Source organism: Macaca mulatta, chromosome 16 (assembly GCF_049350105.2).
Source record: "Macaca mulatta isolate MMU2019108-1 chromosome 16, T2T-MMU8v2.0, whole genome shotgun sequence".
Taxonomy (NCBI): Eukaryota; Metazoa; Chordata; class Mammalia; order Primates; family Cercopithecidae; genus Macaca; species Macaca mulatta.
In genome coordinates this window covers 3,734,063-3,756,482 of record NC_133421.1, presented here as the reverse complement: position 1 = coordinate 3,756,482, position 22,420 = coordinate 3,734,063, and the positions used below count along the sequence as shown (strand labels likewise).

The 22,420-nt window shown below is 46.2% G+C and overlaps 1 protein-coding gene and 1 long non-coding RNA gene across 6 annotated transcripts in view; one reads left to right on the top strand and one right to left on the bottom strand.

Moving 5' to 3' along the window:
- The window catches only part of LOC144335239 (uncharacterized), a 36,506-nt gene extending 30,633 nt beyond the window's left edge, over nucleotides 1-5,873 (bottom strand). Inside the window, exon 1 of the long non-coding RNA XR_013405912.1 lies at nucleotides 5,704-5,873. This is a non-coding gene — a long non-coding RNA (uncharacterized LOC144335239). The remainder of the gene's footprint in view (nucleotides 1-5,703) is intronic.
- SMG6 (SMG6 nonsense mediated mRNA decay factor) overlaps nucleotides 1-22,420 on the top strand; it is a 243,067-nt gene that overhangs the window by 98,156 nt on the left and 122,491 nt on the right. For all 5 annotated transcript variants that reach the window (XM_015118204.3, XM_077969801.1, XM_077969800.1 and 2 more), the window contains 2 exons: nucleotides 16,298-16,414; nucleotides 18,273-18,441. In XM_015118204.3, coding sequence (XP_014973690.1) covers nucleotides 16,298-16,414; nucleotides 18,273-18,441 — 286 coding nt within the window. The remainder of the gene's footprint in view (nucleotides 1-16,297; nucleotides 16,415-18,272; nucleotides 18,442-22,420) is intronic.

Genomic DNA, 22,420 nt, shown 5'->3' with positions numbered 1-22,420 from the left:
TTCAGTACTGACCCCTTAAACTTTGTTTGATGACTCTAGTCTTTACATTCTGGAAGCTTCTTGAAAAAGCTAACTTCTCAGAAGGCCTCCAAGAGGTCCTTTCTGTTCTAGGTACCTTTCTGTCTCACCTGTCTCGGAATTGTTTTATTTTTGGCATTGTTTACAAACACTGTCAGACTTTTTAAAATCCTTAGCTGGGCATGGTGGCACATGCCTGTGGTCCCAGTTACTTCAGAGGTTGAGGTGGGAGGATCACTTGAGCCCGGGAGGTCAAGGGTGCGGTGAGCTATGACCATGCCACTGAACTCCAGCCTGGGCAACAGAGCAAGACCCCATCGCTTAAAAAAAAAATCGTGTAGGAAGCCATAGAATGAAAATAAATTGAGTTAATTTGTGAAAATGGAAGCTGAACACTTCCCCGCCCCTCTGCCTGCCGTGTCAATGGAGTTTCTCTGAATCAAGGTGTCTGCAGGCATTATCCCCCCCTAATTTTTACTTCTGGCTGAAAGTGCTCCTGAAGCTTCATACCAGCAGAGGTGGGTTTCAAGGTGTGTGTCTGAATCAGCGGCCAAATCTCTTCTTGCTTTATTAAAAGTGATGTAGCTGTATTTCTTCCTTCTCACTGTTACGGGAAAACTTCCTTCTAGATTGGCTAATGGGTATGCCTCTTAGGAAGCCTCTTTTGTATCACTTCTTCTCCACAACCTTAAACTTTTGACACGCAACACCTCATATCTGCTGTATGGGATTCCATAGGGACTACCTGTCTTGTTTAAGGAGCTACCATGCTTTTCTACTCTTCCTTTGCTTTTCCTCAAATACTGGGAGAGAGGCAAGCTTCCCCAAACGTCTGGCAAGCAGTGTAGAAGCAGAAACTCTGTCCTACAGGATCTGCTTGTAACTCTTCCAAATGAGATGCTGGAATGGCAGGCCCTTGCTCTCCTGGGCCTCATTACTAAGGGACTCGTCCAGTGCCAGCATGCTATTCTGCTGGCAGCAGCTCTGCTTGCCCGAGAGGGGATGTGTATTGAATAACTCTGGGCTCAGGCAGTAACCTGTGAGTGACAAAAATATCAATCCAGAGACACAGCTAAGGTGGAAATGGCCAAAGTGTGTTTTGACTGGCAACTTATTTATTTATTTATTTTCCAGGAAATCTATTGGAGTACCATTTCTAAAACTGTATGGGTATTTCCTGGAAAAAGTTAAGCACTCATTTAGAAGTATTTTCATTTTTTCTCGTAGAGAGTAGATGGTTTGCTGTCTGTCTTGTCAAGATGTATTGATAGAGCCCCCCAGACATGTCTTGGCCCTGGAGTCCTGTATAAAGAAGAAGGGAGAGCCAGGTGTCCTCTGGAGGGGCCCAGCACTTCTGGAGATCATTTTCTCACCTTCAGAAGGTGGCACTTGTGTCGTCATGCTGTACAGAGCTTTGGAATCGACCTGGCGGAGGGTTAGAATTCCCTACTCAGCCACTTGCCAGCTGCGTGGCCTTGATGACGAAAGTTTACTTACCCTCTCTGAGGTTGAGTTTCTTGGTTCATAAAGCAGGTTATCAGTGCCAATTCTCAGGGGTTTTCTGAGTGTTAGATACAATATGCAAAACACCTCGTCCAAGGCTTTGTTGAATACTGGGTGCTCAGTGGATGTCTACTTTTCTTCATCAAATTAGCCTCTAGTTATGAACCCTTAACACTTCAGGTCAGACTACTGTGTTTCTAAATGTCATTACTCTGTTTCTTTCTTTCTTTTTTTTTTTTTCCTTTTTCAGACACAGTCTTGCCCTGTCACCCAGGCTGGAAAGTGGTGGTATGATCTTAGTTCACTGTAGCCTTGAACTCCCGGGCTCAAGTGATCTTCCTGCCTTTTTTATCTTTTTCTGCTAGAGTTAGGGTCTCACTATGTTGCTCAGGCTGGTCTCAAACTCCTGGGCTCATGTGATCCTCCCCTCTTGGCCTCCCAAAGTGCTAGGATTACAGGTGTGAACTTGTTTTTGACATTCGAATGATTAAGTAGTTTGTTCCTTTTTAATGTTGAATAGTCTTCACTGTGTGGATATACCACAATTTGTTTATCCATTCACTTGTTGATGGATATTTGGTGTTTTTTCCTCCAGTTTTTAAGCTTCATGAGTAAAACTGCTATGAACATTCTTTGCGTGCACATATGCTTTCATTTTTGGGGAGTAAATACCTGTGAGTGATATAGCTGGGTCATTTGGTACTTAACTTTTTTTTTTTTCCTTTGAGATGGAGTCTTGCTCTGTTGCCCTGGCTGGAGTACAGCGGCACAGTCTCAGCTCACTGCAACCTCCAACTTCTGGATTCAAACGAATCTCCTGCCTCAGCCTCCCAAGTAGCTGGGATTACAGGCACGTCCCACCACGCCTGGCTGATTTTTGTATTTTTAGTAGAGATGGGGTTTTACCATGTTGGCCAGGCTGGTCTCGAACTCCTGGCCTCAAGTGTTCCACCTACCTTGGCCTCCCAAAGTGCTGAGATTACAGCCATGAGCCACCGTACCTAGCCTGGTGTTTAACTTAAGATACTGCCAAAGTGGTTATATCATTTATCTTTTTTTTTTTTTTTCCTTTTTTTTTTTGGACCAAGTCTCATTTTGTCACCCAGGCTGGAGTGCAGTGGTGTGATCTCGGCTCACTACAACCTCCACCTCCCAGGTTCAAGCTGTTCTCCTGCTTCAGCCTCCCACGTAGCTGGGATTACAGTGCCTGCACCATGCCCAATATTTTTTGTATTTTTAATAGAGATGGGGTTTCTCCATGTTGGTCAGGCTGATCTCGAACTCCTGACCTCAAGCCATCCACCCACCACCTCAGCCTCCTAAAGTTCTGGGATTACAGGCTGAGTCACCATGCCTGGCCTCATTTAACATTCTTGAAGCAGTGTGTGAGAATTTCAGCTACTTGACATCCTCTCTAGTGCTTGTTATTGTTTGTCCATCTTTTTTATTATTGCCATCCTGTTGGGTATGGAGTTGTATGTGTGATTTTCATCTGCATTTCCCTAATGATTAGTAATGTTGAGCATCTTTTCATGTACGTACTTGCCATCCATCTATCTTCTTTGCCCAATTTTTTTGTTTATTTTGCTAAGTTGAAAGAGTTCTTTATATACCTCAGTTCTGAGTCCTTTGTCAGATGTATCTTTTACAATTTTTTTTTCCCAGTGAGATAATTTTCTGTGGCTTTCCTTTTCATTTTGTCTTTTGAAAAGCAAACATGTTTGATTCGGATGAAATCACCTACTTTTTAGGAAACGTTTGATTTGTAATTACAGATACATTGGCAAAGGGGCTATTTATGAGAGTATTGCAGTTGATGCTGCCAATTAAAAAACACATATTGGGCCGGGTGTGGTGGTTCACACCTGTAATCCCAGCACTTTGGGAGTCCAAGGCTGGAGGATCACTTGAGGCTCAGGAATTTGAGACCAGGAGGTTGGGAGGCCAAGGTGGGAGGATTGCTTAAATCTGGAAAGTTGAGGCTACAGTGAGCTACGATTGTGCCACTGTACTCCACCTTGGGCAACAGAGCGAGAGCCTGTCTCATTAATAAATAAATAAATAAATAAATAAATAAATAAAATAAAATAATGTGTATGTGTTTCTGTTTGTGTATATCTCGGGCTAGGTGCAGTGGCTCATGCCTCTAATTCTTTTTTTTTTTTTTTTTTTTTTTTTTTGAGACGGAGTCTCGCTCTGTAGCCCGGGCTGGAGTACAGTGGCCGGATCTCAGCTCACTTCAAGCTCCGCCTCCCGGGTTTCTGCCGTTCTCCTGCCTCAGCCTCCGGAGTAGCTGGGACTACAGGCGCCCGCCACCTCGCCCGGCTAGTTTTTTTTTGTATTTTTAGTAGAGACGGGGTTTCACGGTGTTAGCCAGGATGGTCTCGATCTCCTGACCTCGTGATCCACCCGTCTCGGCCTCCCAAAGTGCTGGGATTACAGGCTTGAGCCACCGCGCCCGGCCCATGCCTCTAATTCTAGCACTTTGGGAGGCTCAGACAGGAGGATCACTTGAGGCCAGGAGTTTGAGACCAGTTTGGGCAGCAAAACAAGACCCTGTCTCTACAAAAAGTTTTTTTTCTGTCGTGGGGTGGGGGGAGGGGGGAGGGATAACATTAGGAGAAATACCTAATGTAAATGACGAGTTAATGGGTGCAGCACACCAACATGGCACATGTATACATATATAACAAACCTGCACGTTGTGCACATGTACCCTAGAACTTAAAGTATAATTTAAAAATTGTTTATAAGGAATACAAGGCTTAAATTCACATTTTTAAAAAAGGTATATGCAGGTTGAATCCCTTTTAGTCTCCACTTTTCAGCAAAGTTTACCTAAAATAAAATCCATTTACTGCTGACACTTAAAAAAAAAAAAAAAAAAGGTTTTTTTGTCCAGGCATGGTGGCTCACACCTGTAATCCCAGCAGTTTGGGAGGTCAAGGTGGGTGGATCACTTGAGGTCAGGAGTTCAAGACCAGCCAACATAGCGAAACCCGTCTCTACTAAAACTACAAAAATTACCTGGGCATGGTGGTGGGTGCTAGTAATCCCAGCTACTTGGGAGGCTGAGGCAGGAGAATCGCTTGAACCCAGGAGGTGGAGGTTACAGTGAGCTAAGATTGCTCCGCTACATTCCAGCCTGGGGCGACAGAGTGAGACTCCATCTCAAACATACAAAAAACAACAATAACAAAAAAAAAAACCAAACACTTTTTTGAGACAGAATCTTGCTGTCTCACCCAAGCTGGAGTGCAGTGGCGCAATCCCAGTTCACTGCAACCTCTGCCTCCCGAGTTCAAGTGATTCTCCTGCCTCAGCCTCCTGAGTAGCTGGGACTACAGGCATGTGCCACCACACCCGGCTAATTTTTTTTTTTTTTTTTTTGAAACAGAGTCTTGCTCTGTTGCCAGGCTGGAGTGCAGTGGCACGATCTTGGCTCACTGCAAGCTCCGCTTCCTGGGTTCACGTCATTCTCCTGCCTCAGCCTCCCAAGTAGCTGGGGCTACAGGCGCCCGCCACCATGCCCGGCTAACTTTTTTGTATTTTTTAGTAGGGACGGGGTTTCACCGTGGTCTCGATCTCCTGACCTCGTGATATGCCCACCTCGGCCTCCAAAAGTGCTGGGATTACAGGCATGACCCACCACGCCCGGCCAATTTTTGTGTTTTTTTGTAGAGATGGGTTTCGCCATATCGGCCAGGCTGGTCTTGAATTCCTGGCCTCAAGTCATCACCCGCCTCAGCCTCTCAAAGCGATGGGATTACAGGCGTGAGCCATTGTGCCTGACCTCCAAAAATATTTAAAAAAAAAAAAAAATCAAAATTAAATTTTTTTACGTTTATTTTTATTTTATTTTATTTTATTTTATTTGTTTTTGAGACAAGGTCTTAGTCTGTCACCCAGGCTGGAGTGCAGTGACATGATCACTCCACGATACTGCAGCCTTAACCTCCTGGGCTCAAACAGGGTCTCACACCGTGTTGCCTAGGCTGGTCTCGAATTCTTGGGCTCAAGTGATGCTCCCACCTCAGCCTCCCAAAATGCTGGGATTATAAGCATGAGCCACCATGCCTGGCCAAAAATAAATACCTTAATATCCATCTGGTTGATGATCCAAAGCAACCCTGAAAATGCCTAAGTAGTTTCCTTTAAGAAGAAAACAGTATTCAGACTCACGTTTGAAGCAGCTTTTTCCTCTGATTGCTCTTTCTTGAAGAATGTGCGTACCATTGGTTTGAGATGTGTACCTTCTTTTTGAGAAGCAAGAACAGTTTTAAACTGCTCACTCGGTTTCTGCAGTTCATTCGTAACCTCTCTTCACTTTCTCATCGCCTTCACTTTGTGCTGCTTGCCGTGGAATTTACTGATCCAGTGATTCATTGCCTTGATGATGAAGTTCTCTTGCTTTAGTCCTTGTTCTTCAGACAGTTCTGTCTTCAGTGAACTTTTCCTTTTTGTTTTTCCTTTTGGTTGCCCCTGACGGTTTCTTGTTCAAGCCTGGTGAGGAGCCACAACTGGGCATCTCCACCAGCTCAGGCCAGGCAGCAGAAGATGAGAACAAGGGGCTCCAGCATCTGGACAGGGTCGTCAGCTACTGTTAATTGAGAAAGTATCCCCCAAGTGACTGAGTAACCCTTTTCTGTGTAAAAGTTTCTGGAATGCTGTGTCAGATCTGTTTCGATTTTATTTGGATTTACTTTTTTTGTTGTGCTTACATGTTTAAAGCTTTTTATTTTGAAATAATTATAGATTCACAGGAAGTTGTTTTAAAAATGTACAGAGGGGTCTTATGCACGCTTCACCCCTCCTTCCCCATTTTTCGTGTCTTTCATAACTTTAGTGTATTATCAACATCGTGAAATTGACATTGGTATCCACTGACTTTAATCAGATTTCACAAGTTCTCTTGCACTTGTGTGTGTGGTTCTGTGCAATTTTATCACACATGTAGCTTCATGTAACTATTACCATAATCAAGATGCAGAACTTTCCCAACACTCAAAGCTCCTTCCTGCTCTATGCTTTAGAACCACCCCTACCCCCTTTCAGCCCCTAATCCTAACCCCTGGCAACCACTAATCTGTTTTCCATCTCTAGACATATATTATTTCAAGAATATTATATAAATGGGATTGTACAGTATATAACCTTTTGCAGTTGGCTTTTCACTAAGCATAATTTCCTGGAGCCTGTTCAGCTTACTGCACACATCAGTTGTTCATTCCTTCGTATTGCTGAGTAGTATTCCCTGGTATGGATATTCCACAGTTGTTTAACCATTCACCTGTGCAAAGACATTTGGGTTGTTTCTAGTTTGGGGCTATTATGAATAAAGCTGTTGTGAACATTTACATACTGGTTTTTTTCCAAATGTAAGTTTTCGTTTCTTCAGGATAAAGCCCCAGAGTTCAACTGCTGGATCATATCATAAGTGCATTTTTAGTTTTAGAAGAAACTGCCAAACTATTTTCCAGGGCAGCTATACCATTTTACATTCCGTCAGCAATGTACGTGTGATCCGATTTCCCAGCATCCTTACCAATATTTGGAGGTGGTACTGTTTTTTATTTTAGCCATTCTGATAGATATGTAATGAGATCTCATTATAGTTTTATTTTCCGTTACCCTAATGGCTAATTATATTGAACATCTTTGCTTGTGCTTATTTTCTGTTTGTATATCCTCTTTGATGAAATATCTGATTGTCTTTTTGCCCATTTTCTAAATGTATTGTTTCCTTACTGTTAAGTTTTGAGAGGTTTTTTTTGTTTGTTTGTTTTTTGGTTTGTGTTTATTTTTCTTTATGTGTTGTTTTTTTGAGACAGGGTCTCTGTCACCCAGACTGGAGTGCAGCGGCACTGTCACGGGTCACTGCAGCCTTGACCTCCCAGGCTCAAGTGATCCTCCCACTTCTGCCTCCCAAGTAGCTGGGACTGCAGGCGAATGTTACCACATCCAGCTAATTAAAATTATTTTTTTAGAGACACAGTCTTGCTATGTTGCCAGGGCTGGTCTCAAACTCCTGGGCTCAAGCAGTTCTCCCACCTTGGCCTCCCAACATGCTGGAATTATAGGCGTGAGCCACCGCGCCTGGCCGGGTTTTAAGAGTTTTGTATATAATCTGGTTACTAGTTCTTTGGCAGATATGTGGTTTGCAAATAGATTTTCCTAGCCTATCATTTGCCTTTTCATCTTCTTATAGGGTCTTTTGCAGTGCAAAAGTTTTTAATTTTTATGAAATCCAGTATATCAGTTTTTCCTTTTATGGATTGTACTTTTGGCAGTAAGTCTTAGAACTCTTAGTCCTAGGTCCTGAAGATTTTCTTCCATTTTTTTCTAAGAGTTTTATGGTCCTATGTTTTATATATAAGTCTTTGATCTATTATGAGATAATTTATGTATAAGTGTGAAAGTTAGGTCAAGGTTTTGTTTGTTTGTTTGTTTTGCATACGGATGTCTAATTGCTTCAGTACCATTTGTTGAAAAGCTCTTCCTCCTTTTAATTTTATTTTAGTAGAGATGGGGTCTTGCTATGTTGTTTACATTAGTCTCCTGATCTCAAGCAGTCCTGCCTTGGTCTCCCCGATTGCTGAGATTATAGGCATGAACCACCATGCCCAGCCCCTTTCTTCATTAACATAATATCAGGAAGAACGATTTCTCCCACTTTATTCTTTTTCAAAATTGTTTGAATTGTTCTACAACCTTTGCTTTTCCAGATAAGCTTTATAGTAAGCTTGTTTTATCTACATAAAACATTCCTAAGATTTTGATGGCTATTGCATTAAACGTATAGATCTATTATCTACATAAAACCTTCCTAAGATTTTGATAGCAGTTGCATTAAACAATTAACTGACATCTCTACAATGCTGAGTTTTTCAGTTCAGGAACATGGTAACTCTCCCCAGTTTTTCGGTTGCCTTTTATTTTCTGGGTTTTGTTTTTTGAGACAGAGTCTTGTTCTGTCACCCAGGCTGAAGTGCAATGACGCACTCTTGGCTCACTGCCACCTCCGCCTCCTGGATTCAAGCGATTCCCCTGCTCCTGCCTCAGCCTCCTGAGTAGCTGGGATTACAGGCACACGCCACCACGCCCGGCTAATTTTTTTTTTTTTTTTTTTTTTTTTTGTATTTTTAGTAGAGATGGGGTTTCACCATGTTGGCCAGGCTGGTCTCAAACTCCTGACCTCAGGTCATCTGCCCGCCTCAGCTTCCTGAAGTACTGGGTTTACAGTCATGAGCCACCGTGCCCAGCTTTGTCTTTGATTTTCATCAGCATTTTCAGATTTTTAGCGTAGCGTTTCCGTACGTTCTTTTAGACTTCTACCTGAGTATTTCATTTTCTTTGTTACTGTTGTAAATGATGTCATGTTTTTCATTTTGGCTTTCCACAGCATCATCATCTCTGAGCTCCTTATGCAGCACTGTGGTTGGAGTAGTCTGAGCTTTTCATGTTCATAGCAAAGGAGAGAGGAACAGTGGGAGTGTGAAGCTTGAGTCACAGGCATTTGAAAATCAGATATGCAAACAACGTGGGCATGAGAGCAGACAGAACTGGATTCAGATCCCAGCTCTGGCACTTTCTAGCCTTGTTTTGGGCAGCTCGTTTAGCCTCTCTGAGCCAGTTTCCTCAAATGTCAAAAAGGAGAATAATAGTTAGGCAATCCTTTTGTAAAACTTTGATATAATATATATAAATATTCTTTGCCCAACATAGGTCTCAGAATGTCTTAGTTATTATGTCTGGCCACAGTGGAATCATGTCATTCATAGTTAGATACACAAGTGAGAGAGGCACGTGTGCCTACTGTTATGAGCCGTAAACGCTTCTGGAACCTCTTTATGTTGCTGATTTCCAAGGATGTGAAGTCTTGACATAGCTCTTGCCCTCAAGGGGCTTAGAATTCTGTTGAGGAAACCTACTCTATGAATAAAAATTCCAGGACAAGGTATTGCTTGTTAAGTTCCAAATAGGTGGGCAGACAGTGTGGGTGCATCAAAGAACCTTCTCTGGGTTTTGTTTGCCCTTTTGTACCCTGTCCGTTGAGGTGGCTTCTGGATGTTGATGAGAGAATGTGTGGAGGTGGGAGAGTGTGTGTACAGATTTAGGGGAAGGGTGTCATTTGGGAATATGTAATTAATTTTTATACTTTCCCCAGTAAACCATCGACCCTTTTTATGATGTCATGAGGGATTCCTTAATTTTGCAGCTGCTTCCTGATTACGTCAGAGAGGAGCCTCTCACCCCACAGCCTGGAGCTGTACTCATACAAGAATTGGAAACAAATGAAGTGCCGAATATCTAATGGCTTCCACAGGGAGCGCCCGTTCAGACTTCCCAGGCCTTCTCTTGCTAGGTCTTCCTCAAGTATTTCTGACCCCCTGAAGTGTCTTTGTTCTGGAAAGACAGGACTTGGCCCGGAGCCAAGAGGGAGGGAGCCTGGGGACTCCTTGACACATACCTCTCTCCTTCCAGGTGTTTTGCAGTCCTGAGTTTCTGCCCCCTTTCTCGGATCTTGTTTGGTGAGTTGTTACTCTTCTTGAGTTTTCAGGATCCTCTGGAACCTGCTGAGATCCGTGAGTCTTTGACCTGCTCCAGCAGTCTTCACCCCCTCCTACCCGCCTCAGCAGCATTATCTCCAGCCTCTTTGGATTTTTTTTTTCTTTCTTTTGGTAGAGACAGCGTCTTACTCTGTTGCCCAGGCTGGTCTTCAACTACTGGGCTCTCAAGAAGTCCTCCAGCCTCGGCATCCCAAAGTGCTGGGATTACAGGCGTGAGCCAGCATGACTGGCCTCTTTTGATTTTCTTTCTGCAGTAATTTTCCTATCTGTGCACTCCTTTTCATTCCCTCTTCTACCTTTATTATAAGAAAGATGTTACGCTTACTTGGCATTATAAACTTTATGAAGTGCTTTACATGTAATTTATCTTGCTTCAAACAAGTTCATGCTCTCTTAGCTTCCCAACTGGTCTCCCTCATTGTTAGCTTTTTCCAGCTACCCTAATTAGTTCCTAAATGCTTTAGCTAGATGATCTTTATAAAATATTCACTCATTGCTTCATTCAAGAACCTTCAGTGAGTGCTCCCTCACTGTGAGTCAGGTTCATGTTCCTCTTCTGGCATTGCAGGCCCTATACTTTGTGGTTCCAGGCAGAGCACAGCACACACACTACTTTCATGACTCAAGTAGTACATGTGGTCCCCCCTGCATCCACCAACTCCATCATTGTTCGTCTCTTCCAGCCCAGCTTAGAAGTGGTCTCTTCTGGCCGAGCATGGTGGCTCACGCCTGTAATCCCAGCACTTTGGGAGACTGAGGCAGGTGGATCACTTGAGGCCAAGAGTTCGAGACCAGCCTGGCCAACATGGTGAAACTGTGCATGCCTGTAATTCCAGCTACTTGGGAGGCTGAGGTGGGAGAATTGCTTGAACCCAGGAGGCAGAGGTTGCAGTGAGCCACAGTCGCACCACTTGCACTCTAGTCAGGACGACAAAGTGAGAATCTGTCTCAAAAACAAAAGTCTCTTCCATGAAACCCTCTCTGTTACATACTAGCTGAAATGATTTCCTTTCCCTCTGGTGACAGAAACATCTTACTTCCATCTTCCTTATGATATGTAGTACATTGTCTTGAATTATAGTTACTTGAGTATGTATGTATGCTTCCTGTCTTCTTTATTAGATTATCATCTTCTTGCAGGCAGGATCCTACTTTCCTTTATATCCTCCACAATTGGGCACTCACGTGTTTTCGGAATTAATGGGAGAAGTCATTTAGTTAGGAGATTGGGATTTCCTTTGCCTCCACATCTCCCTACTTTCAGAAGAGCTTTGGAAGAAAATCCAAAGAGAACACTGACACGGAGGGCTCCTAGGAAGGAAATTGCCTTCCACCTCCTTCTGTCTTGTCTTCGTGCACTAGGCTGTTCTTGCATTGCTCTAAACAAATACCTAAGACTGTATCATTTATGAAGTAAAGAGGTTTCACTGGCTTATGGTTCTGCAGGTTGTACAGGAAGCATTTCGGCTTCTAGGGAGGCCTAAGGAAGCCTACAACTATGGCAGAAGGCGAAAGGGGAGCAGGCACTTTACATGGCGAAAGCTGGAGCAAAGAGTAGGGCAGTGCCACCTACTTTTCAAAGACCAGATCTCGCAAGATTTCAGTCACTACCACAAAGACAGCACCCAAGTCCTGAGGGATGCACCCCACCATCCAGACACCTCCCACCAGGCCCCATCTCCGGCACTGGGGATTACAATTCGACATGAGATTTGGGTGGGGACAAATATTCACACCATGTCACTTGACTGTATCAGTTTAGGAAAGTGTTATGACTTGCTTTACACTCAGTCGCCTCTGTTTGCCATTGTGCATGAATAATTCGCTTGGGTGTATTAGTGCCTGATTCTGCTGACTCATTCGTTCTTCTCCTCAGGGAATGACATGATGAAAAGACATCTCTGCTTCTGCTCTGAGATTTTGCTCTTGTCCGGTTCCTATGCAGCGACTGCTGCCTCTGCCTCCTCTTCAGCTAGCAGCTGCCACAGGGAACTCTGTGGCTCAAGCAGCAGCAGTTGAAAGATGCTCTCACTGCCCACTTCCTGTAGACAAGGAGGTTTTGGTGGGCTGCTCAGGAACTGTGCCAGCCTTGTGTCTGACTGGTAACTGACTCATGAGAAAAGCAGCCTTATGTCGGAAAGATAAGGGCCAACAAATTGCCTCCAGGTGGTGTTAGTTTGGAGGTGACTGACCATTCATTTCCTTTCTTTGGGAGGAGACAGTGGGGAGGGAATTGGTGAATAAGTGGTCTTGCCTGCATTTTTCTCCAGCTGTTAGTGAAGCATCTAGGCAGATAGTTGGTTCTCTGTGCTAGAATGGCTCATGGACCCCAGTGCCCTCAGAATCCCTTCTGCTGCTGTCAGAGCATTAGACTCATGTGTCATCCATTCTGCGTCTTCTCTTCATTACTCTTCCTATGCTCCTGCCAGGAAGCTGGCTGTGTGCACCAGGCGAGGTATGATAGTTCCATTGCTGCCAGATTTTTCTGTGACCAACCGAACTCCGTCCCACTGGTACTGGTTTCCTTCAAATCTCTCCCTGACGAAAACACTAGAATTGATCAGAAGCAGTGGTTCTGAGCCACCATCGCTTGGCTTGGCTTAGAGGGCCCAGGCAGGTGGGCCTGCCTCCCATCCCCTGCTCTTCCCTCTGCACCCCTCCTGCCTCGCTCCCATTTCCTGCAGGAGGATGCCTTGCCATCCTGGAGCTGTCAGGCACAGCTTTGCTTTGGCAGCGCCGTTGCACACGTACTGGTGGGAGAGGGGACATGTTTATCACTTTTCCTGGAGATTATCTGTTTAAGCACTTCTCTGACAGTTACAATAACAAGGGCAGTGTGTTGTGTTTCCCAGCAGAAGGACACTTGCTGTTGAAAGATGTATAGCACTAATTAGAAATACATAACATCCGGCCACATGGCAGCCTTCTCCCGGCCGCTCCATTTCCTGATTTCATGCAACTTTGACGACAGTTGGTTTATGTTTTCCATGAATATATTCTCAGAAAAATGAGAAAGTCTCCCCATTACATAGGAGCAAGAAGAATATTTCTGTCCGAGCAGGTATTTGGCCATAGGAATAATAGGAGCTGTGGTCACCTGCCCACATGTGGGAAGGGGCGGAACCAAGTTCAGACCTCAGGTGACTTTCTTAGTAAGAAATATTTCCGTCTGACTTCCTTAGCCAAAACCCTTACCCGAAACCCTTGAGCAAGTCTCTGCTTTTGGAAAGAAGGGGAAAGGCTGTTTCACAGTGTTAATGAGTTCCTCAGCTCCTGTCATGCTCCTGCTACCTGACACAAAGCCAGAGGAACCCAGGCGAATACCAAGGCAAACAATGCCTTTTCCTCCCCCACCCCGCATCACTTGTTGGCTTGGCCTAGCCCAACCCTAGGGATATATATGGGCATTCATCAGACTAGGGCCAGTTTCCTAGGTCTAGCCCCAAAGTGGGTGGACTCTGGGAATCTAGATGCTGTTTTCCTACCCACTGTGTAACGGTGAATGCTTTCAGGGAGTGGTGTCTTGCGGTTTCTAGCCTGTGGAAGCCTGCGTGAGGCCGAGAGCAGCCCAGGAAGATGCTGTGCACTTAGTGCTTGTCTCACTTGAGGCGCTGGATGCAGGTTGCCGTGGTTACTTGGATAAATAACAGTTTTCTTTACCCTATTGAAAGATTGCAGAGAGCATGTTTTACTTGTAGCCGTGTGCTCCATCATACCTAGTGCACAGTCTGGCACATTCTACACGCTCACTATATGCTTGAGGTACCACTGAGCCATGGAGAAGGGCAGGCCTTCCAGGAGGTGCTCCAGGTAACATGGCCAGTCAGAGGTCTGACCCCCTCGATTGTTTGTGAAATCTCCATCTGCTTGATTACGGCAGAACAGTTACTGGTTAACACACCACATCAGATGGACCAGACACATAAGCAGGCAGTGTTATTTCAAGCCTTTCTTTAGGAGGGGATTAGGGGATGGGGAGTCGAGGTGACATAACCATCACAAAGGACAGAGCAGTCATGAAGCTGCCTTCTAGCTGCTGCCTGGGAGGTGGCTGAGCACTTTCCGATCTATACCGAAGAGACTCCAGCTGTTGCTACCTTGCCTGGTCTCCAGACCTTATTGCAGGAGCCTTTAGAAAAGGAGCCAACCTGGAGTCCACAAAGACCACAGATCCCATTGTTCTTAAGCAGTCCATTCTCCCCTCTGAGCCCTAGCCCCCCATCTGGAACTCTGAGAGACAGTCTAGCCTGAGATTGCCGTTTGTCATAAATATAGAACTAGGCTCGCTGAAAGAAACCTCCCCTGTCTTGTCTCTGTCCAAGCTCATGAGAGTGTCTTATTGTAGCCTGTGCTTCACAAAATGCCAGTCTCTTGGAGCCAGGACACCCCACTTCATCCCTTCCAGCCTTCTGAGTGCAGGTAACTTCTGCTCAGTTGATGAGGGGGCACTAATGTTTATTCGGTGTCGGTTGCCAGGATGTGGCCTCCACTTGTCCTCTCCCAGCTCCCTCTGTTCTGGACTTACTCCCTTCTTCCCAGCTCTGTTGCTAGTTAGAGGCAGGGTGTTGTCTGGGCGTGGCAATGGCCTGGACTGAGCTGGGCGGTACTGACAGTGCTGCTGCCTGTGGGGAGGGTGAAGGGGAGAAGTTGCTAACTTTTCTTGACAACTTACATATCTTCCCCTTTCCTGCTTTCCATCCTCCCTCTTCTTGGCTCTTGGATACTTGTTTTCTTTCTAACAGAGGTTTAGGGCCTTAACAGGACAGGAATGATGAGACTGGTCTATTCTACTCACATGGATTGTTACCACTTCCTTAACTGCCTGCCACAGTTGAGTTGGAAAGTCAGAGGGTGACATCTGGGACCAGTGGGCATCTGCAAGGATGGTGGGAAAGCCACAATCAAAGAATGACTACCCTGATGCTCTTCGTTTGTTGGGCCCTTCTGAGCAGCAGCCTGTTCCTTCTTATGCCCAGTACTTTCAGAAGTGATTTGGGGCTGGCTTTGTGTACTCCAGTCATACTTGCTCCTGGGGCAAAGATGGTAAGGAATCACTGTGGTTGGGTAATGTCTCTTGGAGTAACAGTTTCAGTGAGGCCCCACTGACAAGACTGGTGAGCTGATGAGAGGGCTCCCCTTTGCTATTGAGGTTAAAATACAGGCAGGGACAGAGATCAGACATTTAGCTGATTATCCTTTTAGCACTTGGAGATTCTGAGAGTTCTCCTGTAATAGAGAGGGAATTAACAGATTAGCTGCTGCCAGAGCTAGTGAGCCTGGCCCCTGATTCTGTCTCCTGTGGGTATGTGGAGTCTCCTCGGAGGCTGTGTGGTCGACTGCTGCCTTCTGTGTGTCACCAGCTCCTCTCGAGTTCAGATGACGTGGCTTTCGGAGAAGGCCACTGATGAAGAGTAGGTACAGGCAGGCTTTTGGGAGTATGTCACATAGCTGCCACCAAAGAGTAATTCTGCCCACCAACAAGGTGGCTCCTTTCAGTGACCTGGAGCCAGAAGGAAGTTAGTTAGCCAGGCTGAAAAAGTAACGGAAAGAGGGTACTGGGATTGGGAGCCAGATTTATTTTTTAGCGCTAGGGGAAGGAATTTGTGAAAACAAAAGCCAACACTGATTAAGTGCTTATTATGTGCCAAGCACTGTTCTGCATAAAATTAACTCATTCCATGAAAGTAGATTGTGTCATGTGTGTTTTCTTAGGAGGAGGGTCATGGAGAAGGTAAGGATGGGACTAAAGTTTGGTGATTCAAGAAGATCATTTTTAAATGTGTATTTTTCCAATCTTAATTGATGACTATGCTCCTGTTAGTTACACACTAGAGAGACTGAGTTACTTAAATCTGACTTCTTGTTACGATAGCTTTACATTATCAGTAGGTAGCTAAAGGCAGAGACCATGTAGCTCCAGCTCAGACTGCCCTTCTTGAGGTAACTGTTGTTGTGATGTAGAATTGACAGAGGTGACCCTTGTCATCTTATTGAACACATATCCATATGCCAGACCTCGTGGTAAGTGCTTCACATGAGTCTGTACTTGGCCTTATGACCACTCTGAGAGGGGAATATTACTATCCCTAGTCTTCAGTGAGGAAAAGGAAGGTCGGTAACATGGCCAGTGATGTGCATCTTGTAAGGCAGGGAAAAGTAGCCCTTGTCCCCCTGGGGTGCTGAGAGTTTCATTTGCTTCTCCTCAGACTGCTTCTCAGAGGAGTGCCGCTCTGTGATCCAGGAACAAGCTGCAGCTCTGGGCTTGGCCATGTTTTCTCTACTGGTCCGCCGCTGCACCTACTTACTTAAGGAGTCCGCCAAAGGTAAGCAGGAGGAGTCCCCGGCCTGGTGGGCTTTCCAGTTGCCTGACCTTGTCAGACCTCACAGTGCCTTGCTGCTTTCTCGGTGTCTTCTCCCTGTAGTCTCCATTCTTCCTTTTACCTACATGCCCCTCTTCCTTTTGCCTGCCTAACTAGTCCCATTTCCTTTTACAGTCTGATTGCCTCTAAGGCCCTCTTCTTTTTGTAGACTCTTTCCTCCCTTTTTTCTTGTTTAGTAGTTAGAATTTTCACTGTACCTATAAGCTGCTGCATGTTCCTGCATCTTCAGGAAACCAGAAAAGTTAGTTTCCATAATCGTGTTGTGTTTTCCCCTTTATCTTTGTGTGGTACCTGGTGAGTTCTGTAACCACCGTGGACCGGCCGTCATGGGAGACTCACTTGACCAGATAGAGCAGGTGCTATTCTTAGCCCTTAGGTTGAGACAGCATCCCATATCCTTTAAGGCTGCCCTTAGAAGTCCAAGCCTGATTGCCATAGCAGTAGAAGATAGGGCTGAAGGTTACACCTTTCTTTTCTGCTCCTAGATCAATATTAGTGACTTAATCAGACCTCACTGTCGCCTCATGCCACACTAGCCTTGTGAATGCCTCCAGCTACGGAGGCTGCTTTTTTTTTTTAGGGACAGAAAGGCAACTTTTTATTTTGAAATAAGTTCAGATTTACAGAACAGTAGCAAGAATAGTGCAGACAACTCATATACCCACCACCCAGATTCCCCAGTTAACATTTTACCATGTGGCCTTACGTTCGTCTTCCCATACACACATACTTAAGGTTATTATTTTTCTTCTGAACAATTTGACTTTAAATTAGAGTTGCTGGCCCTTTACCCCCCAAATATTTGACTCTGTATTCCTAATAATAAGGATATTCTCTTAATGACAATTATCAAAATCAGAAGTCAACATTGATAAAATACTATTATTGCATTCACAGACCTTATTTAGTTTGTGCCAGTTGCCCTAATTTCTTTACAGCAAGGGGAAAACAAAGTTGTTGTCTTCTCTGGGATCCAGTGCAGGAGCACACATTGCATTTAGATGTCATCGTGTCTCTTTGGTTGTCCTTTAATTTGGGATGGTTTTTCGATCTTCTTTTGTCCTACATGTCCTTGTCTTTTTTTTTTTTTTTTTTTTTTTTGAGACAGAGTCTCGCTCTGTCGCCCAGGCTGGAGTGCAGTGGCGTGATCTCGGCTCCCTGCAAGCTCCGCCTCCCGGGTTCACACCATTCTCCTGCCTCAGCCTCCTGAGTAGCTGGGACTGCAGGCGCCCGCCACTGCGCCCAGCTAATTTTTTGTATTTTTAGTAGAGACGGAGTTTCACGGTGTTAGCCAGGATGGTCTCGATCTCCTGACCTTGTGATCTGCCCACCTCGGCCTCCCAAAGTGCTGGGATTACAGGCGTGAGCCACCGCACCTGGCCTGCCTTGTTATTTTTGAAGAATGTAAATCATTTGTACAGTGTCCCACAGTTTGGGTTTGTCTGATGTTTCCTTGTGATTAAATTCAGGTCATGCAGTTTTGGCAAGAACTCTGGTGCCATCTTGGTACTGTGCTGAAGGAAGGCTGGCAGGGCGGGCTGGAGGCCAGAGGAGAGGCTTCGGCCAAGCCACAGGTGAAGCAGAAGCAGTGGTGTCCAGGGGCAGACCCAGTACACTGGTTCTCTGTTTGTCCTACTTTTCAGAATCCTCTTAGGTGCTGGCGCTTCTCCTCGCTTCCGGGCCCGTCTTTCCTGTGGACTTGGTCTCCCTTCCCTAAGAGCTTGCTGCCGTCCCAGCGCCCCAGGCCTCACTCGGGGGCTACAGCAGACATAGGCCCAGTTCTCACCCTTTGCCTCTGCAGCTCAGCTGTCCTCTCCTGAGGACCAGGAGGACCAAGATGACATCAAGGTGTCTTCCTTTGTCCCGGACCTGAAGGAGCTGCTCCCTAGTGTCAAAGTCTGGTCAGATTGGATGCTCGGCTACCCAGACACCTGGAATCCTCCTCCCACATCCCTGGATCTGCCTTCGCAGTGAGTTGACCTGCCCATTGCTTTAGCACCACTGGCCTGGGCCTGCCCGTGTTCCTACATCTCCCCTCTTCATCCTGCTCTGTTTCTTTCTGCCCACAGCTTGCTTGCTTCTCTGTTTCTTCTTTACTTGAACTTTTTTTGAACACCTTCCCTGTCCTCTGATGTTTTCGATTATTTTTTCCTGTTCTCCAGGCTTCTTCCCTCTCCTCTCACACTCACTCTTTCCTCTCACTCTCCATTTTATTTGTTCTTGCTCTCCCTCCCTCATCCTCACTCCATATTGTGCATACTCACCATCTCTGCAGCTGCCTCTGGAGTCTGGATCTGTGTGGATATGTGTGAGACTTTGTTTCTTTCTCTTACTAGCTTTTCTGTGCATCTTGCTTTTTTTTTTTTGAGATAGGGTCTCACTTTGTCACCCAGACTGGATGCAGTGGCACGATCTCAGCTCACTGCAACCTCCACCTCCCAGCTCATGTGATCCTCCTGCTTCGGCCTCCTGAGTAGCTGGGACCACAGGTGCACACCACCACGCCTGGCTCATTTTTTGTATTTTTTGGTAGAGAAAAACATGTATTTTTTGCCATGTTGCCCAGGCTGATCTTAAAATCTTGAGCTCAGGTGATCCACCTGCCTCGGCCTCCCACAGTGCTGGGATGACAGGCATGACCCACCACACCCGGCCTTCTCTGCATCTTTAAGGCTCTTGCACTGCTACTTGTGCTGCCTTCTGCACTTTGTCTCCTGGCATGGCAGCATGTGGGGAGGCTGAGTGCAGGCACATTTCTCCTCCATTCACTCATGCCCTGTCTTCTCACCATGCCCCTGCCCTCTCACCATGCCCCTGCCCTTGCCCCCTGTATTCTCACTATGCCCCTGCCATTGCCCCATCTTCTCACCATGGCCCTGCCATTGCCCCATCTTCTCACCATGCCTCTGCCCTCGTCTCCGTCTTCTCACCATGCCCTTGCCCTCGTCTCCGTCTTCTCACCATGCCCCTGCCCTCGTCCCATCTTCTCACCATGCCTGTGCCCTCACCCCCTGTCTTCTCACCATGCCCCTGCCCTCGTCCCGTCTTCTCGCCATGCCCCTGCCCTCGTCTCCGTCTTCTCACCATGCCCCTGCCCTCGCCCCATCTTCTCACCATGCCCCTGCCCTCGCCCCGTCTTCTCACCATGCCCCTGCCCTCGTCTCCATCTTCTCACCATGCCCCTGCCCTCATCCCGTCTTCTCACCATGCCTGTGCCCTCGTCTCCGTCTTCTCACTATGCCCCTGCCCTCGTCCCGTCTTCTCACCATGCCCCTGCCCTCACCCCCGTCTTTGTGTGTCACTGTGGCATCTCTCAGAGCATTTGTGTGTGGGACAGAGCATTTGTGTATTGGGGGTGGGGGGCAGGTGTTGGAGTCTGTGTGTCTGCCTGGGTGTATTTACGTAGATCAGTTTATGTGTTTGTATGCCTTTTTCTTTTTTTTAGTTGTGGAGATAAATATATATAACATTTGCCATGTTAACCATTTCTAAGTTCAGTGACATAAATTACATTTACAGAGTGTTGTGCAACCCCATATGGTTACTTCTTTTATCTTTGTCTATATCTGTGTCTGGGTTGTGTCCGACTCTGTGCTTGTCTAGGTCCATTTGTCTGTGTGTCTGTAAGTCTGTGTGTGTCTTAGTGTCTGTGTCTGAGTGCAGAGTTCTGTGTGTCTGCCTCTGGGGGCCTGTCTGGGGGTCTTTCGGTGTGCCTATCCATGTCTGTCTGTGTTTACGTGTCCATGTGCATCCATCCAACTGTGGCCACGTGTGTTACCGTATGTGTTCATGTGGGATGTCCATATCTGTGTCTGTATTTGTGTCTATACCTGTTTGTGTCTGTATATCCTTGAGTATATATGTCTCTGTATGGGGTTCATGTGTCCCCATGGAGGTCTCTTTCTGTGTTTCCATGTCTCTGTGTCCGCATCTATAGCTGTGTGGTTTTTTTTTTGAGATGGAGTCCCGCTCTGTCGCCCAGGCTGGAGTGCAGTGGCACAATCTTGGCTCACTGCGACCTCTGTTTCCTGGGTTCAAGCTATTCTCCTACCTCAGCCTCCCGTGTCGCTGGGATTACAGGCATCTGCCACCCTGCCCGGCTAGTTTTTGTATTTTTAATAGAGACGGGGTTTCACCACATTGGCCAGGCTGGTCTCAAGCTCCTGACCTCGGCGATCCACTCACCTCGGCCTCCCAAAGTGCTGGGATTATAGGCGTGAACCACCATGCCCAGCCTTTTTTTTTTTTGAGACGGAGTTTTGCTCTTGTTGCCCAGGCTGGAGTATAATGGCGTGACCTCAGCTTACTGCAACCTTGGCTTCCCATGTTTAAGCAATTCTCCTGCCTCAGCCTCCCAAGTAGCTGGGACTACAGGCATGTACCACCATACCCAGCTAATTTTGTGTTTTTAGTAGAGATAAGATTTGACCATGTTGGCCAGGCTGGTCTGAAACTCCTGACCTCAGGTGATCCACCCACCTTGGCCTCCCAAAGTGCTGGGATTGCAGGTGTGAGCCACCGCGTCTGGCCTTTTTTTTTCTTTTTTTTTTTTTTTCCTTTCCCAGACAGAGTCTTGCTCTGTTGCCCAGGTTCGAGTGCAGTGGCATGATCTCGGCCCACTGCAACCTCCGCCTCCTGGGTTCAAGCAATTCTCCCACCTCAGCCTCCCGAGTAGCTGGGCTTATAGGTGTGAGCCACCAGGTCTGGCTAATTTCTTTGGGTTTAGTAGAGATGGGGTTTCACCATGTTGGTCAGGCTGGTCTCAAAACTCCTGCCCTCCAGTGATCCACCCGCCTCTGTCTCTAAAAGTGCTGGGATTACAGGCATGAGCCAGCATGTCCAACCTGTGTCTTTCTGATTCTGAGTCCATGTCAGTCTGAGTCTGCTTTGGTCCCATTCATGTCTGTGTCTGTGTCTGTGAGTATATGTTCCTGAATGTCTGTGTTCATGTCCATGTTTGTGTGTAACTGTGTCTCTGTGTGCCAGTCTGGATCTCTCTGTTAGAGGGGGGATTTCTGTGTATGTGGGTCTTCTTGTGTCTGCCTGCCTTGCCTTTTACCTACCTCCCTGTCTGTCTGTCTATCCTCACCTGTCTCTGCCTGCCTCTGCGTTTCTCCTTGCCTCTGCTTTTGTCTGCCTCTGCTGTGTGTGTGTGTGTGTGTGTGTGTGTGTGTGTGTGTGTGTGTGCGTGCGCGCGCGCGTGCGCCTGTATCAGGGATCAGCATACCATGGCCCACAAGCTAATAATGGTTTACATTTTTATATGGTTAAACAAAAAATCAAACGAGTACCATTTCATGACTCATGAAAATTGTATAAAAGTCAGATTTTAGTGTCCATAAAGTTGATTGGAATATAACCATGCTTATTTGTTTACACTGTGTCTATGGCTGATTTCACATTACAGAGCAGAGTTGAGTAGTTGCCACAGGCTGTGTGGTTCACACGGCCTAGGATATTTGCAATCCAGCTCATTACAGAAAAAGCTTGCTGACTTCAATCTCTGTCCATGTTCCATCTGTCACATTCTTCTTTGTGTTAGTGTCACTATGTGTGTTCATGTTTGTACAATTGTATCTTCATGTACGTGTGTGTAGGCTCCATCTCTGTTCAGCCCTGTTGACTGTTCATCTCTCCCTCCTGCTCACTTTAATTTTTCCCTCCCTCCCTCCCTTCTTTCTTCTTTCTTTCTTCTTCCTTCTTCCCTCCCTTCCTGCCTTTCTACCTTCCTTTCCCAGGATCTCGCTCTGTCACCCAGGCTGGAGTGCATTGGCACAATCACAGCTCGCTGCAGCCTCGACCTCCTGGGCTCAGGTGATTCTCCCACCTCAGTCTGTCAAGTAGCTGGGACTACAGGCGTGCACCACCACACCTGGCTAATTTTTTGTATTTTTAAAATAGAAATGGGTCTTTGCCATGTTGCCCAAGCTGGCTTTGATCTCCTGGACT